Source organism: Pelobates fuscus, chromosome 7, assembly GCF_036172605.1.
Source record: "Pelobates fuscus isolate aPelFus1 chromosome 7, aPelFus1.pri, whole genome shotgun sequence".
Classification (NCBI taxonomy): Eukaryota; Metazoa; Chordata; class Amphibia; order Anura; family Pelobatidae; genus Pelobates; species Pelobates fuscus.
The window spans coordinates 1,197,666-1,216,700 of NC_086323.1; the positions used below are offsets into that span (position 1 = coordinate 1,197,666).

Genomic DNA, 19,035 nt, shown 5'->3' on the forward strand with positions numbered 1-19,035 from the left:
GCTGGATACAACGCACCGGCGGGATTGGGTGCTGGATACAACGCACCGGCGGGATTGGGTGCTGGATACAACGCACCGGCGGGATTGGGTGCTGGATACAACGCACCGGCGGGATTGGGTGCTGGATACAACGCACCGGCGGGATTGGGTGCTGGATACAACGCACCGGCGGGATTGGGTGCTGGATACAACGCGCCAGAGTGGAGAAGAGGGTGCTGGATACGACGCGCCAGAGTAGAGGAGAGGATGATGGATACGACGCAAAATCATTAGTCTGGATGAGGGGAACAAGCTCCAAGGTAAGACAATTGACTCTGTTCGGTAGTTTGTTCGTTTTCAATCTAACGAACTAGACTGACTACAAACCCTCTTTGGAACTGTTTTGGCCATGGGACCATGCCTGCGGTTGGTCAAATATGTGACTTCCATAGAATTCCTGAACTGATCTGGGTGATTTTTGGATATGTAAGTCACCCAGATCAGGGCTATCAGGGGATGTAACATTTGTGGGGATTTTGCGTGTTTTAAGGTACTTTTGGGCTTTTATAAAAAATTGTTTTTTCTGCCTGGAGATAATGGAGTTTCACAGGCCGAGGGGAGAGATGGTATGTTTGTATATGGGAGTGTCATGCATTTAAACTGTATTGTCATTTGTCTGTGACTTTATACTGTAGTTCCCCACAAGGTCCAGGGGGGAGTGCCCCTTGCATGGCGACTTGCATAAAAGGCCAGTGTGGCTACCATTAAAGTGAGATTTGTTTTACCCTTCATGAAGTCTAGGCTCATGTTTGGGGGGATTGGAAATCTATATTCGCCCTGGGGATTGCTATATCACAATACTCCCCATGGTATAATCACTAGCTCTTATAAGAGATGTGCCTGCTATACTCTCTGGAGTAAGAGAGGTCCACCCACTGGAAGCTGGATCCTGGTCTTGGGGGCAGGGTAGGTGGAGGATAGCGACATCTCCAACCAAGCTGCAGCGGTTTGTGGGCTGGACGGTGGTTATAGTGTTCCAGTACAGTGCTTCTGGTGCTCACAAGTATTAGGAAGCAGCGATTGACGGAGGTCAGGGTGCCAGGTGGTCCGTCACAGTGCTAGATACGATACACAGGGCATGCAATCCTGTAGAACGGAGTTAGAGAAGGAGACAGGAATATGCCATCAGGTAATAATACCAAGCCATAAACACTTACCGTATATACTCGAGTATAAGCAGAGTTTTTCAGCACATTTTTTGTGCTGAAAAACCCCAACTCGGCTTATACTCGAGTCAATGTCTGTATTATGGCAATTTGCATTGCCATAATACAGACAGGGGGCTGTGGGGGCTGCAGAGCGGCTACTTACCTCTCCTGCAGCTCCTGTCAGCTCTCTCCTCCTCCGCGCCGGTCCGTTCAGCACCTCGGTCAGCTCCCAGTGTAAGTTTCGCGAGAGCCGCGGGGTCATAGTGCGGCTCTCGCGAGACTTACACTGTGAGCTGACAGAGAAGCTGCACGGACCGGCGCGGAGGAGAAGGGAGCTGACAGGAGCTGCAGGAGAGGTAAGTGCTCTCTGCCAGCTCCCTCCCCCCCACTGAACTGCCAATGCCACTGGACCACCAGGGAAGGAGAGCCCCCCTCCCTGCCATGTATCAAGCAGGGAGGTGGGGACGAAAAAAAAATAAAAAAATAATAATAAGAATTAAACTAAAAAAAATAATAAAAAATAATAATAATGAAAAATTATTAAAATTATTATAAAAAAAAATAATAAAATTGCCCACCCCTCACCAAGGCTCAGCTACACACTGCATTCATTATATACACACACTGTAAATAAATATTCAATTAATATACATTTTTTAGGATCTAATTTTATTTAGAAATTTACCAGTAGCTGCTGCATTTCCCACCCTAGTCTTATACTCGAGTCAATAATTTTTCCCATTTTTGGGGGGTAAAATTAGGGGCCTCGGCTTATACTCGAGTATATACGGTATATTATGCCACGGGCACAAGCTGAGCTATGGCAGTCATTCAGCAAAACGGACACACCTTGTTTAAACAATACAATATACCAGACAGGCATTTAACACACCAAAGGAGTGTCACAATGCAGGGGGCTAGTCACGCGGCGCCTGTCACAATGCAGGGGGCGAGTCACGCGGCGCCTGTCACAATGCAGGGGGCGAGTCACGCGGCGCCTGTCACAATGCAGGGGGCGAGTCACGCGGCGCCTGTCACAATGCAGGGGGCGAGTCACGCGGCGCCTGTCACAATGCAGGGGGCGAGTCACGCGGCGCCTGTCACAATGCAGGGGGCGAGTCACGCGGCGCCTGTCACAATGCAGGGGGCGAGTCACGCGGCGCCTGTCACAATGCAGGGGGCGAGTCACGCGGCGCCTGTCATATTGAATGGCGCGTCACACGTCGCCTATCAATGCATGGCGCGGCACGCAGCACATGTCACTGCATGGCATGTCACAAGACGCTTATCACATTCCATTGCGCGTCACGCAGCGCCTGTCACACTGCATGGCACGTCACGCAGCGCCTGTCACATTGTAAACTAGCAGAAAAAAACAATTGTCATGAACCCAATCTATAGTTGACCCTTTCACTTCCAGAAAGACCACTAAAACATTTCAGTGCACAATGTGTGTTTAACCCTTGCACGGACACTTACTGAATAATATCAATGCAGCCTGTTAACCTTTGTATTGGCAGTGATAACCTAAATGTATTATATTGTAAGAAGGCAGCTTATAAGATCCAGAAAGGAAAAGGTTCAGGTGGTGAGGGTAGATGTGGCAGCAATTTATTATGTTAATATTTATATAGCGCCAACAAATTCCGCAGCGCTTTACAGTGGGTGGACAAACATGTACCGTATATACTCGAGTATAAGTCGAGTTTTTCGGCACATTTTTTGTGCTGAAAAACCCCAACTCGACTTATACTCGAGTCACTGTCTGTATTATGGCAATTTACATTGCCATAATACAGACAGGGGGCTGTGTAGGAGGGGGGCTGGCAGAGAGCTGTTACTTACCTCTCCTGCAGCTCCTGTCAACTCCCTTCTCCTCCGCGCCGGACCGGTCAGCTCCCTCTGCAAGTCCCAGTATAAGTATAAGCTCTTATAAGAGATGTGCCTGCTATACTCTCTGGAGTAAGAGAGGTTCACCCACTGGAAGCTGGATCCTGGTCTTGGGGGGTAGGTGGAGGATGGCAACATCCCCAACCAAGCTGCAGCGGTTTGTGGGGTGGAAGGTGGTTATAGTGTTCCAGTACAGTGCTTCTGGTGCTCACAAGTATTAGGAAGCAGCGATTGACGGAGGTCAGGGTGCCAGGTGGTCCGTCACAGTGCTAGATACGATACACAGGGCATGCAATCCTGTAGAACGGAGTTAGAGAAGGAGAAAGGAATATGCCATCAGGTAATAATACCAAGCCATAAACACTTACCGTATCTACTCGAGTATAAGCAGAGTTTTTCGGCACATTTTTTGTGCTGAAAACCCCCAACTCGGCTTATACTCTAGTCAATGTCTGTATTATGGCAATTTGCATTGCCATAATACAGACAGGGGCTGTGGGGGCTGCAGAGCGGCTACTTACCTCTCCTGCAGCTCCTGTCAGCTCTCTCCTCCTCCGCGGCGGTCCATTCAGCACCTCGGTCAGCTCCCAGTGTAAGTTTCGCGAGAGCCGCAGTGTCATAGTGCGGCTCTCGCGAGACTTACAGTGTGAGCTGACAGAGAAGCTGCACGGACCGGCGCGGAGGAGAAGGGAGCTGACAGGAGCTGCAGGAGAGGTAAGTAACAGCTCTCTGCCAGCCCCCTCCCCTCCACACTGAACTGCCAATGCCACTGGACCACCAGGGAAGGAGAGCCCCCCTCCCTGCCATGTATCAAGCAGGGAGGGGGGACGAAAAAAAATTAAATAAAATAAAAAATTATAAAAAATAATAAGAATAAAAAAATATTAAAATAATAAAATTGCCCACCCCCCACCAAGGCTCAGCTACACACCACACACACACACTGCACTCATACTCATACACACACACACACTGCACTCATACTCATACACACACACACACTGCACTCATACTCATACACACACACACACTGCACTCATACTCATACACACACTGCACTCATACTCATACACACACTGCACTCATACTCATACACACACTGCACTCATACTCATACACACACTGCACTCATACTCATACACACACTGCACTCATACTCATACACACACTGCACTCATACTCATACACACACTGCACTCATACTCATACACACACTGCACTCATACTCATACACACACTGCACTCATACTCATACACACACTGCACTCATACTCATACACACACTGCACTCATACTCATACACACACTGCACTCATACTCATACACACACTGCACTCATACTCATACACACACTGCACTCATACTCATACACACACTGCACTCATACTCATACATCACTCATACTCATACATCACTCATACATAAACACACATCACTCATACATAAACACACATCACTCATACATAAACACACATCACTCATACACACACACACACACTGCATTCATACACACACACACACACTGTAAATCAATATTCAATTAATATAAATTTTTTAGGATCTAATTTTATTTAGAAATTTACCAGTAGCTGCTGCATTTCCCACCCTAGTCTTATACTCGAGTCAATAAGTTTTCCCAGTTTTTTGGGGTAAAATTCGGGGCCTCGGCTTATATTCGGGTCGGCTTATACTCTAGTATATACGGTATATTATGCCACGGGCACAAGCTGAGCTATGGCAGTCATTCAGCAAAACGGACACACCTTGTTTAAACAATACAATATACCAGACAGGCATTTAACACACCAAAGTAGTGTCACAATGCAGGGGGCGAGTCACGCGGCGCCTGCAACAATGCAGGGGGCGAGTCACGCGGCGCCTGCAACAATGCAGGGGGCGAGTCACGCGGCGCCTGCAACAATGCAGGGGGCGAGTCACGCGGCGCCTGCAACAATGCAGGGGGCGAGTCACGCGGCGCCTGCAACAATGCAGGGGGCGAGTCACGCGGCGCCTGCAACAATGCAGGGGGCGAGTCACGCGGCGCCTGCAACAATGCAGGGGGCGAGTCACGCGGCGCCTGCAACAATGCAGGGGGCGAGTCACGCGGCGCCTGCAACAATGCAGGGGGCGAGTCACGCGGCGCCTGCAACAATGCAGGGGGCGAGTCACGCGGCGCCTGCAACAATGCAGGGGGCGAGTCACGCGGCGCCTGCAACAATGCAGGGGGCGAGTCACGCGGCGCCTGCAACAATGCAGGGGGCGAGTCACGCGGCGCCTGCAACAATGCAGGGGGCGAGTCACGCGGCGCCTGCAACAATGCAGGGGGCGAGTCACGCGGCGCCTGCAACAATGCAGGGGGCGAGTCACGCGGCGCCTGCAACAATGCAGGGGGCGAGTCACGCGGCGCCTGCAACAATGCAGGGGGCGAGTCACGCGGCGCCTGCAACAATGCAGGGGGCGAGTCACGCGGCGCCTGCAACAATGCAGGGGGCGAGTCACGCGGCGCCTGCAACAATGCAGGGGGCGAGTCACGCGGCGCCTGCAACAATGCAGGGGGCGAGTCACGCGGCGCCTGCAACAATGCAGGGGGCGAGTCACGCGGCGCCTGCAACAATGCAGGGGGCGAGTCACGCGGCGCCTGCAACAATGCAGGGGGCGAGTCACGCGGCGCCTGCCACAATGCAGGGGGCGAGTCACGCGGCGCCTGCCACAATGCAGGGGGCGAGTCACGCGGCGCCTGCCACAATGCAGGGGGCGAGTCACGCGGCGCCTGCCACAATGCAGGGGGCGAGTCACGCGGCGCCTGCCACAATGCAGGGGGCGAGTCACGCGGCGCCTGCCACAATGCAGGGGGCGAGTCACGCGGCGCCTGCAACAATGCAGGGGGAGAGTCACGCGGCGCCTGCAACAATGCAGGGGGAGAGTCACGCGGCGCCTGCAACAATGCAGGGGGAGAGTCACGCGGCGCCTGCAACAATGCAGGGGGAGAGTCACGCGGCGCCTGTCACAATGCAGGGGGAGAGTCACGCGGCGCCTGTCACAATGCAGGGGGCGAGTCACGCGGCGCCTGTCACAATGCAGGGGGCGAGTCACGCGGCGCCTGTCACAATGCAGGGGGCGAGTCACGCGGCGCCTGTCACAATGCAGGGGGCGAGTCACGCGGCGCCTGTCACAATGCAGGGGGCGAGTCACGCGGCGCCTGTCACAATGCAGGGGGCGAGTCACGCGGCGCCTGTCACAATGCAGGGGGAGAGTCACGCGGCGCCTGTCACAATGCAGGGGGCGAGTCACGCGGCGCCTGTCACAATGCAGGGGGCGAGTCACGCGGCGCCTGTCATATTGAATGGCGCGTCACACGTCGCCTATCAATGCATGGCGCGGCACCTGTCACTGCATGGCACGTCACAAGACGCTTATCACATTCCATTGCGCGTCACGCAGCGCCTGTCACATTGTAAACTAGCAGAAAAAAACAATTGTCATGAACCCAATCTATAGTTGACCCTTTCACTTCCAGAAAGACCACTAAAACATTTCAGTGCACAATGTGTGTTTAACCCTTGCACGGACACTTACTGAATAATATCAATGCAGCCTGTTAACCTTTGTATTGGCAGTGATAACCTAAATGTATTGTATTGTAAGAAGGCAGCTTATAAGATCCAGAAAGGAAAAGGTTCAGGTGGTGAGGGTAGATGTGGCAGCAATTTATTATGTTAATATTTATATAGCGCCAACAAATTCCGCAGCGCTTTACAGTGGGTGGACAAACATGTACCGTATATACTCAAGTATAAGTTTTTGTGCTGAAAAACCCCAACTCGACTTATACTCGAGTCACTGTCTGTATTATGGCAATTTACATTGCCATAATACAGACAGGGGGCTGTGTAGTAGGGGGGCTGGCAGAGAGCTGTTACTTACCTCTCCTGCAGCTCCTGTCAACTCCCTTCTCCTCCGCGCCGGACCGGTCAGCTCCCTCTGCAAGTCCCAGTATAAGTCTCGCAGCCGCACTATGACCCCGCGGCTCACGCGAGACTTACACTGGGACTTGCAGAGGGAGCTGACCGGACCGGCGCGGAGGAGAAGGGAGCTGACAGGAGCTGCAGGAGAGGTAAGCGCTCTCTGCCAGCCCCCCTCCACTGAACTGCCAATGCCACTGGACCACCAGGGAGTGAGAGCCCCCCTCCCTGCCATGTATCAAGCAGGGAGGGGGGACGAAAAAAAAAAATATATATATATATATATATATATATATATATATAAATAATAATAAAATAATAATTAATAAAATAAATAATATAACAAAAAAAATGATTAAAATAATAATTAAAAAGTAATCAAAATGCCCACCCCCCACCAAGGCTCTGCAACACAAACACACACACTGCACGCATATACGCACACACTGCACTCATTACATACACACACTGTAAATAAATATTAAATTAATATAATTTTTTTAAGATCTAATTTTATTTAGAAATTTACCAGTAGCTCTAGCATTTCCCACCCTAGTCTTATACTCGAGTCAATAAGTTTTCCCATTTTTGGGGGGTAAAATTAGGGGCCTCGGCTTATATTCGGGTCGGCTTATACTCGAGTATATACGGAAGTTGTAACCGGACAAGTTGGACACAGGAACAGAGGGGTTGAGGGCCCTGCTCAATGAGTTTACATGCTAGAGGGAGTGGGGTAAAGTGACACAAAAGGTAAGGATAGTATTAGACTAATGACAGTTGCACTTACCTCTCTCCTCCTGCTCGGCGCCCCGGGTCTGGTTATCAACGCCGTTTCATCCAGAATTACAGACACATCTTCGACAAAGGAACAGTCTGGCATGAGATGATCCGCTCCCAGCTCCAGCACCTGCAGCCCCAGCTTGTCCTTTAACACTCGCACGTACAGTTCATGCTCCCTGTGAGCCCTGGCCAAATCCACTTCTCCACAGTCCCGAGACCTGAGAGCCTGCTGGCTGAAAGAATCAGGGATACCCCTGACCACAGCGTGTGTACATCTTCCCAACCCAGACACAGCCTGCTCAGCCATACTGCCAGACAGGAGGAGGCTCAGTGCCTTCACTGCATGCTGCTCCCAAGCAAGGGATGTAATGCAGCTTCCAATTGGTCACTTATTGCTGGCACCCGATTGGGCAGAGAGAGCTCATTCATTGTGACTTAATGTTCCCAATCAAGAAACACAGAGACTTGAATGATACAGTGTAACAACCTGAGGGAAAACAGCAACAACAAAAAATTGTAAAAAAAGAAGAAAATTCCCCCCCCCCCCACCAGCTTCAGAGACTAAAGCGATTAGTTAATATTATATAGAACGAGCTGCCTGTATCCCTATACACAGGAGAGATAGAGGGGCACAGTGTGAATGTAGAGGGGTACAAAGTACCCACTGTTTAAAGGACTGCAGCCACCTGTAAAAAGCTTTACATAGTATAGAGGGCAACTTACAACCACAGGATATAGGTGTCCAAGATATTCCCCTGCTAAGTTTGGCAATATGTTCCCGAATCCCATTCCTGTTTTCTCCGTTCGGGAGCTACAAACTACCAAGCACCTGCCACCCCCCGCTCATTAAACATCACAGAAATCACACACTCAAGTCCTCTTTCTGTGTAGCGACCGTTCGTATAACTGGACAACACGTGCGCTGGAAAACGGCGGCCCTCTTGTCGTACGAAAGCAGGCAGCAGGACCTGGTTGTCAAGACAGGAGAGCACTGTTCGGTAGGATTGTTCGTCTTTTTGTTCATTTTGGAACTCCCGAAAATGACCGACCGCTACCACTGAATCTCTGTAACGATTTGGGCAGACACCACGTGTCGCTCGGATCCAGGCTATCCGGATATAATACAAACAGTATGTATGTATATGGTACCTCCAAATAAGTACCAATAGTATCAGAATAAACTTATACTTATCTCATATAGTAATAACAGCCTCTCAAGGTCGTGGCCCAGTTCCCGACCTTTTACAACATATATAGACACAAAAAAGGGATGAGATACGGCTGTATAAAATCTAAAACAGGAACAGAAACAGAAAAAGAAACATAGTGTGATACAGCAAAGTGAGGGACAATGCGCTAATACAGTGTTGCACTCACGAGATCCAGGTGAATAAATCGCCAAAATGAGAGCCTGCCCAAATTGATTTGGGTGGCTATGCGTCTCCACTCTCCACTGGAACTCCAAGCGGACCAAAGATGGAATGAGACTTCAATAGAGGTAGGTTTGATGGATATGCAGATTTATTAATTATAAAAAGGCTATCAATTGGTAGCCGTATTTTAAATAAAGTAAAAACAAAGTAAAAACAAAAACAAGGTCCTACGCGTTTCGTTCCTATACAAAGGAACTTCCTCAGGGACCAAAATACAATTCCATGCATGCAATTTTTGTACTGACTGATTTTATGGAATTGTATTTTGGTCCCTGAGGAAGTTCCTTTGTATAGGAACGAAACGCGTAGGACCTTGTTTTTGTTTTTACTTTGTTTTTACTTTATTTAAAATACGGCTACCAATTGATAGCCTTTTTATAATTAATAAATCTGCATATCCATCAAACCTACCTCTATTGAAGTCTCATTCCATCTTTGGTCCGCTTGGAGTTCCAGTGGAGAGTGGAGACGCATAGCCACCCAAATCAATTTGGGCAGGCTCTCATTTTGGCGATTTATTCACCTGGATCTCGTGAGTGCAACACTGTATTAGCGCATTGTCCCTCACTTTGCTGTATCACACTATGTTTCTTTTTCTGTTTCTGTTCCTGTTTTAGATTTTATACAGCCGTATCTCATCCCTTTTTTGTGTCTATATATCCGGATATAATATTTGTGGGGGTTCCTATATGTGGTATATATTTTTTATTATGTTTTATAGTTTGTAACTCTAGTGCCTGGAAGATAATTAGTTTAAGCAAAGTACACTAAATTATCTTCCAGACACTCCAGGGTGTGTTGTGGGCATGGTTTGCTGTATCCTTGCTGTAGACCCCATGCTGGGGGACTGTGTATATAAGTGGGCCATCTAGTCATAATAAAACAGTTATTTTGTACCCTTAATCAAGTATAGGCTGATGTTTGGGTAGTTTGGAGTTCTAAACACTATTTTACTTGGGACTCGAGAGATTTACAACGGATATACTCAGTCAGAGGTCAGAGGATCTGTTACAATACAGAAAACACAACCAGTTATAACCTGCACTCCAGATTAGTTACGTCCAGGGAGAAATTTAACTTACTGCATCCCGTGCCTCCAAGATCCACTCACACAGCATTCACGCATTATTAACCCTCAATGCATTAACGCTCAGCCGCATTCACGGCGAGGGTGCTTGACGCGACGTGCCGGGGATGGTGGGGGGGCTAGACACGACGTGGGGCTAGACGCGACGTGCCGGAGGGGGTGGGGGGGGGGCTAAATACGACGTGCCGGGGAGGGTGGTCGGAGGGGGGGCTAAACGCGACGTGCCGGGGAGGGCGGTAGGGGGGGGGGATAGACGCGACGTGCCGGGCGGTCTAGACGCGACATGCCGGGCGGTCTAGACGCGACATGCCGGGCGGTCTAGACGCGACATGCCGGGCGGTCTAGACGCGACATGCCGGGCGGTCTAGACGCGACGAGCGAGGTGGGCTAGACGCGACAGGCGGTCGGGGTGGGATGCACGCGACGTGCCGGGAAGGGCTAAACGCGACGTGCCGTGGGAGGGCTAGACCCGACGTGCCGTGGGAGGGCTAGACCCGACGTGCCGTGGGAGGGCTAGACCCGACGTGCCGTGGGAGGGCTAGACCCGACGTGCCGTGGGAGGGCTAGACCCGACGTGCCGTGGGAGGGCTAGACCCGACGTGCCGTGGGAGGGCTAGACCCGACGTGCCGTGGGAGGGCTAGACCCGACGTGCCGTGGGAGGGCGGACGGGGGGGCTAGACGCGACGTGCCGGGGAGGGCTGGAGGCGACGTGCCGGGGAGGGCTGGAGGCGACGTGCCGGGGAGGGCTGGAGGCGACGTGCCGGGGAGGGCTGGAGGCGACGTGCCGGGGAGGGCTGGAGGCGACGTGCCGGGGAGGGCTGGAGGCGACGTGCCGGGGAGGGCTGGAGGCGACGTGCCGGGGAGGGCTGGAGGCGACGTGCCGGGGAGGGCTAGAGGCGACGTGCCGGGGAGGGCTAGACGCGACGTGCCGGGGAGGGCTAGACGCGACGTGCCGGGGAGGGCTAGACGCGACGTGCCGGGGAGGGCTAGACGCGATAGGCGGTCGGGGTGGGCTGCACGCGACGTGCCGGGGAGGGCTAGACCCGACGTGCCGTGGGAGGGCTAGACCCGACGTGCCGTGGGAGGGCTAGACCCGACGTGCCGTGGGAGGGCTAGACCCGACGTGCCGTGGGAGGGCTAGACCCGACGTGCCGTGGGAGGGCTAGACCCGACGTGCCGTGGGAGGGCTAGACCCGACGTGCCGTGGGAGGGCTAGACCCGACGTGCCGTGGGAGGGCGGACGGGGGGGCTAGACGCGACGTGCCGGGGAGGGCTGGAGGCGACGTGCCGGGGAGGGCTGGAGGCGACGTGCCGGGGAGGGCTGGAGGCGACGTGCCGGGGAGGGCTGGAGGCGACGTGCCGGGGAGGGCTGGAGGCGACGTGCCGGGGAGGGCTGGAGGCGACGTGCCGGGGAGGGCTGGAGGCGACGTGCCGGGGAGGGCTGGAGGCGACGTGCCGGGGAGGGCTGGAGGCGACGTGCCGGGGAGGGCTGGAGGCGACGTGCCGGGGAGGGCTAGAGGCGACGTGCCGGGGAGGGCTAGAGGCGACGTGCCGGGGAGGGCTAGAGGCGACGTGCCGGGGAGGGCTGGACGCGACGTGCCGGGGAGGGCTGGACGCGACGTGCCGGGGAGGGCTGGACGCGACGTGCCGGGGAGGGCTGGACGCGACGTGCCGGGGAGGGCTGGACGCGACGTGCCGGGGAGGGCTGGACGCGACGTGCCGGGGAGGGCTGGACGCGACGTGCCGGGGAGGGCTAGAGGCGACGTGCCGGGGAGGGCTGGACGCGACGTGCCGGGGAGGGCTGGACGCGACGTGCCGGGGAGGGCTGGACGCGACGTGCCGGGGAGGGCTAGAGGCGACGTGCCGGGGAGGGCTAGAGGCGACGTGCCGGGGAGGGCTAGAGGCGACGTGCCGGGGAGGGCTGGACGCGACGTGCCGGGGAGGGCTGGACGCGACGTGCCGGGGAGGGCTGGACGCGACGTGCCGGGGAGGGCTGGACGCGACGTGCCGGGGAGGGCTGGACGCGACGTGCCGGGGAGGGCTAGAGGCGACGTGCCGGGGAGGGCTGGACGCGACGTGCCGGGGAGGGCTGGACGCGACGTGCCGGGGAGGGCTAGAGGCGACGTGCCGGGGAGGGCTAGAGGCGACGTGCCGGGGAGGGCTAGAGGCGACGTGCCGGGGAGGGCTGGACGCGACGTGCCGGGGAGGGCTGGACGCGACGTGCCGGGGAGGGCTAGAGGCGACGTGCCGGGGAGGGCTGGACGCGACGTGCCAGGGAGGGCTAGAGGCGACGTGCCGGGGAGGGCTGGACGCGACGTGCCGGGGAGGGCTGGACGCGACGTGCCGGGGAGGGCTAGAGGCGACGTGCCGGGGAGGGCTAGAGGCGACGTGCCGGGGAGGGCTAGAGGCGACGTGCCGGGGAGGGCTAGAGGCGACGTGCCGGGGAGGGCTAGAGGCGACGTGCCGGGGAGGGCTGGACGCGACGTGCCGGGGAGGGCTGGACGAGACGTGCCGGGGAGGGCGGACAGGGGGGGCTAGTCGCGACAGTATACTGGCGGCCACTCTGCTCTTCACACCATGTAACATTATCAGATCAGGTCCACAACTGAGAAACCAGCCAGGCCCCGCCCACATTTCCCCTGGATGACAGCTCCACGCAGGCCCCGCCCAGTTTTAAAGAGACAGTACCTCTCCCCGCCGAGAGGGGGCGCCAGGCCGGGTGAGGAGGGCGGTCTCCCCGCAGATCACAGCCGTGTCCTCCACGAACGGTGCGTCAGGCAGGGATTCCTCCGCCGGGAGCCGGATCACCGTGAGGCCCAGCGTGTCCTGCAGCGCGGAGATATAGTCCCGGTGCTGCCTCACCGAGCCGCCATAATCCACCGCCTGCCCGGGGTCTGAGCGCAGAGCCGCCCGGCACAGAGACTGCGGGACCTCCCGGACCACAGCGTGACTAACCCGGCCGAACAGCTCCGACATGGCGACCAAACGGCGGGAAACTGCCCGTCACGTGACTGACAGGGTCATCCGACTGACCTGCTCTGTGATTGGCTGACACTGACTGACCTGCTCTGTGATTGGCTGACACTGACTGACCTGCTCTGTGATTGGCTGACACTGACTGACCTGCTCTGTGATTGGCTGACACTGACTGACCAGCTCTGTGATTGGCTGACACTGACTGACCAGCTCTGTGATTGTCTGACACTGACTGACCTGCTCTGTGATTGGATGAGACTGACTGACCTGCTCTGTGATTGGCTGAGACTGACTGACCTGCTCTGTGATTGGCTGACACTGACTGACCTGCACTGACTGACCTGCACTGTGATTGGCTGACACTGACTGACCTGCACTGTGATTGGCTGACACTGACTGACCTGCTCTGTGATTGGCTGACACTGACTGACCTGCACTGTGATTGGCTGACCCTGACTGACCAGCTCTGTGATTGGCTGAGACTGACTGACCTGCTCTGTGATTGGCTGACACTGACTGACATGCTTTGTGATTGGCTGACACTGACTGACCTGCTCTGTGATTGGCTGACACTGACTGACCAGCTCTGTGATTGGCTGACCCTGACTGACCAGCTCTGTGATTGGCTGACACTGACTGACCTGCTCTGTGATTGGCTGAGACTGACTGACCAGCTCTGTGATCGGCTGAGACTGACTGACCAGCTCTGTGATTGGCTGACACTGACTGACCAGCTCTGTGATTGGCTGACACTGACTGACCTGCTCTGTGATTGGCTGACACTGACTGACCTGCTCTGTGATTGGCTGACACTGACTGACCAGCTCTGTGATTGGCTGAGACTGACTGACCTGCACTGTGATTGGCTGAGACTGACTGACCTGCTCTGTGATTGGCTGAGACTGACTGACCTGCTCTGTGATTGGCTGAGACTGACTGACCTGCTCTGTGATTGGCTGAGACTGACTGACCTGCTCTGTGATTGGCTGACACTGACTGACCAGCTCTGTGATTGGCTGACACTGACTGACCAGCTCTGTGATTGGCTGACACTGACTGACCAGCTCTGTGATTGGCTGACACTGACTGACCTGCTCTGTGATTGGCTGAGACTGACTGACCTGCACTGTGATTGGCTGAGACTGACTGACCTGCTCTGTGATTGGCTGAGACTGACTGACCTGCTCTGTGATTGGCTGACACTGACTGACCTGCTCTGTGATTGGCTGACACTGACTGACCAGCTCTGTGATTGGCTGACACTGACTGACCAGCTCTGTGATTGGCTGACACTGACTGACCTGCACTGTGATTGGCTGACACTGACTGACCAGCTCTGTGATTGGCTGACACTGACTGACCTGCTCTGTGATTGGCTGACACTGACTGACCTGCACTGTGATTGGCTGACACTGACTGACCTGCACTGTGATTGGCTGAGACTGACTGACCTGCTCTGTGATTGGCTGAGACTGACTGACCTGCTCTGTGATTGGCTGAGACTGACTGACCAGCTCTGTGATTGGCTGAGACTGACTGACCTGCTCTGTTATTGGCTGAGACTGACTGACCAGCTCTGTGATTGGCTGACACTGACTGACATGCTTTGTGATTGGCTGAGACTGACTGACCTGCTCTGTGATTGGCTGACACTGACTGACCTGCTCTGTGATTGGCTGACACTGACTGACCAGCTCTGTGATTGGCTGACACTGACTGACATGCTTTGTGATTGGCTGACACTGACTGACCTGCTCTGTGATTGGCTGAGACTGACTGACCAGCTCTGTGATTGGCTGAGACTGACTGACCTGCTCTGTGATTGGCTGAGACTGACTGACCTGCACTGTGATTAGCTGACACTGACTGACCTGCACTGTGATTGGCTGAGACTGACTGACCTGCACTGTGATTGGCTGACACTGACTGACCTGCTCTGTGATTGGCTGAGACTGACTGACCTGCTCTGTGATTGGCTGACCCTGACTGACCTGCTCTGTGATTGGCTGACACTGACTGACCAGCTCTGTGATTGGCTTACACTGACTGACCAGCTCTGTGATTGGCTGACACTGACTGACCAGCTCTGTGATTGGCTGACACTGACTGACCTGCTCTGTGATTGGCTGAGACTGACTGACCTGCACTGTGATTGGCTGAGACTGACTGACCTGCTCTGTGATTGGCTGAGACTGACTGACCTGCTCTGTGATTGGCTGACACTGACTGACCTGCTCTGTGATTGGCTGACACTGACTGACCAGCTCTGTGATTGGCTGACACTGACTGACCAGCTCTGTGATTGTCTGACACTGACTGACCTGCTCTGTGATTGGATGAGACTGACTGACCTGCACTGTGATTGGCTGAGACTGACTGACCTGCTCTGTGATTGGCTGAGACTGACTGACCTGCTCTGTGATTGGCTGACACTGACTGACCTGCACTGACTGACCTGCACTGTGATTGGCTGACACTGACTGACCTGCACTGTGATTGGCTGACACTGACTGACCTGCTCTGTGATTGGCTGACACTGACTGACCTGCACTGTGATTGGCTGACCCTGACTGACCAGCTCTGTGATTGGCTGAGACTGACTGACCTGCTCTGTGATTGGCTGAGACTGACTGACCTGCTCTGTGATTGGCTGACCCTGACTGACCAGCTCTGTGATTGGCTGAGACTGACTGACCTGCTCTGTGATTGGCTGACACTGACTGACCTGCTCTGTGATTGGCTGACACTGACTGACCTGCACTGTGATTAGCTGAGACTGACTGACCTGCACTGTGATTGGCTGTCACTGACTGACCTGCACTGTGATTGGCTGACACTGACTGACCTGCTCTGTGATTGGCTGAGACTGACTGACCTGCACTGTGATTGGCTGAGACTGACTGACCTGCACTGTGATTGGCTGAGACTGACTGACCTGCTCTGTGATTGGCTGAGACTGACTGACCTGCTCTGTGATTGGCTGAGACTGACTGACCAGCTCTGTGATTGGCTGAGACTGACTGACCTGCTCTGTGATTGGCTGAGACTGACTGACCTGCACTGTGATTAGCTGACACTGACTGACCTGATCTGTGATTGGCTGACACTGACTGACCTACTCTGTGATTGGCTGAGACTGGCTGACCTGCACTGTGATTGGCTGACACTGACTGACCAGCTCTGTGATTGGCTGAGACTGACTGACCAGCTCTGTGATTGGCTGACACTGACTGACCTGCACTGTGATTGGCTGACACTGACTGACCTGCACTGTGATTGGCTGACACTGACTGACCTGCTCTGTGATTGGCTGACACTGACTGACCTGCTCTGTGATTGGCTGAGACTGACTGACCTGCACTGTGATTGGCTGACACTGACTGACCTGCTCTGTGATTGGCTGACACTGACTAACTGACCTTCACTGTGATTGGCTGAGACTGACTGACTGACCTGTACTGTGATTGGCTGACACTGACTGACCAGCTCCGTCAGAGCGTTGCCACGGGTTACCATGGCAACACTCCGCGCGGCACACAGACCGCGAGAGTTAGACTGGGGAGCTGCTGGGAAGGGAAGTAAGAGTCCATGCCACCGGACCACCAGGGAATGCCATCTCCCCCCTTCCTGGCCACACCCGCATCCATTATACACACACACACTACACAAACACACCCTGCATCCATTATATACACACACTACACAAACACACACTGCATTCATTATATACACACACACACCCTGCATTCATTATATACACACACTACACAAACACACACTGCATTCATTATATACACACACTACACAAACACACCCTGCATCCATTATATACACACACTACACACACACACCCTGCATTCATTATATACACACACTACACAAACACACCCTGCATCCATTATATACACACACTACACAAACACACACCGCATTCATCATATACACACACTTCACAAACACACACTGCATTCATTATATACACACACACACCCTGCATCCATTATATACACACACTACACAAACACACACTGCATTCATTATATACACACACTACACAAACACACCCTGCATCCATTATATACACACACTACACAAACACACACCGCATTCATTATATACACACACTACACAAACACACCCTGCATTCATTATATACACACACACTACACAAACACACCCTGCATTCATTATACACACACACTACACAAACACACCCTGCATCCATTATATACACACACTACACAAACACACCCTGCATTCATTATATACACACACTACACAAACACACCCTGCATCCATTATATACACACACTACACAAACACACACTGCATTCATTATATACACACACTACACAAACACACCCTGCATTCATTATATACACACACTACACAAACACACCCTGCATTCATTATATACACACACTACACAAACACACACTGCATTCATTATATACACACACTACACAAACACACCCTGCATTCATTATATACACACACTACACAAACACACCCTGCATTCATTATATACACACACTACACAAACACACCCTGCATTCATTATATACACACACACTACACAAACACACCCTGCATTCATTATATACACACACTACACAAACACACCCTGCATTCATTATATACACACACTACACAAACACACCCTGCATCCATTATATACACACACTACACAAACACACCCTGCATCCATTATATACACACACTACACAAACACACCCTGCATTCATTATACACACACACTACACAAACACACCCTGCATTCATTATATACACACACTACACAAACACACCCTGCATTCATTATATACACACACTACACAAACACACCCTGCATTCATTATATACACACACTACACAAACACACCCTGCATTCATTATATACACACACTACACAAACACACCCTGCATTCATTATATACACACACTACACAAACACACCCTGCATTCATTATATACACACACACTACACAAACACACCCTGCATCCATTATATACACACACTACACAAACACACCCTGCATTCATTATGTACACACACTACACAAACACACCCTGCATTCATTATATACACAAACACACCCTGCATTCATTATATACACACACTACACAAACACACCCTGCATTCATTATATACACACACTACACAAACACACCCTGCATTCATTATATACACACACTACACAAACACACCCTGCATTCATTATATACACACACTACACAAACACACCCTGCATTCATTATATACACACACACTACACACACACCCTGCATCCATTATATACACACACTACACAAACACACCCTGCATTCATTATATACACACACTACACAAACACACCCTGCATTCATTATATACACACACTACACAAACACACCCTGCATTCATTATATACACACACTACACAAACACACCCTGCATCCATTATATACACACACTACACAAACACACCCTGCATCCATTATATACACACACTACACAAACACACCCTGCATTCATTATATACACACACTACACAAACACACCCTGCATTCATTATATACACACACTACACAAACACACCCTGCATTCATTATATACACACACACTACACAAACACACCCTGCATCCATTATATACACACACTACACAAACACACCCTGCATTCATTATGTACACACACTACACAAACACACCCTGCATTCATTATATACACACACTACA

The 19,035-nt window shown here is 52.7% G+C and overlaps 1 protein-coding gene across 4 annotated transcripts in view; it reads right to left on the reverse strand.

Moving 5' to 3' along the window:
* Positions 1-19,035, reverse strand: part of DDAH1 (dimethylarginine dimethylaminohydrolase 1) — a 171,941-nt gene that overhangs the window by 84,488 nt on the left and 68,418 nt on the right. For 2 of the 4 annotated variants that reach the window (XR_010084069.1, XM_063427619.1), the window contains exon 1: positions 7,827-8,183. The exons of 1 other annotated variant lie outside the window; for it this stretch is intronic. Coding sequence is in view for 2 of the 3 variants with exons in the window: in XM_063427619.1 (XP_063283689.1) it covers positions 7,827-8,126 (300 nt within the window). In the remaining variant the exon portion in view is untranslated. Of the gene's footprint in view, positions 1-7,826; positions 8,184-13,028; positions 13,355-19,035 lie in introns of those variants that run through there. One more of the 4 variants, XM_063427620.1, reaches the window with a different exon arrangement.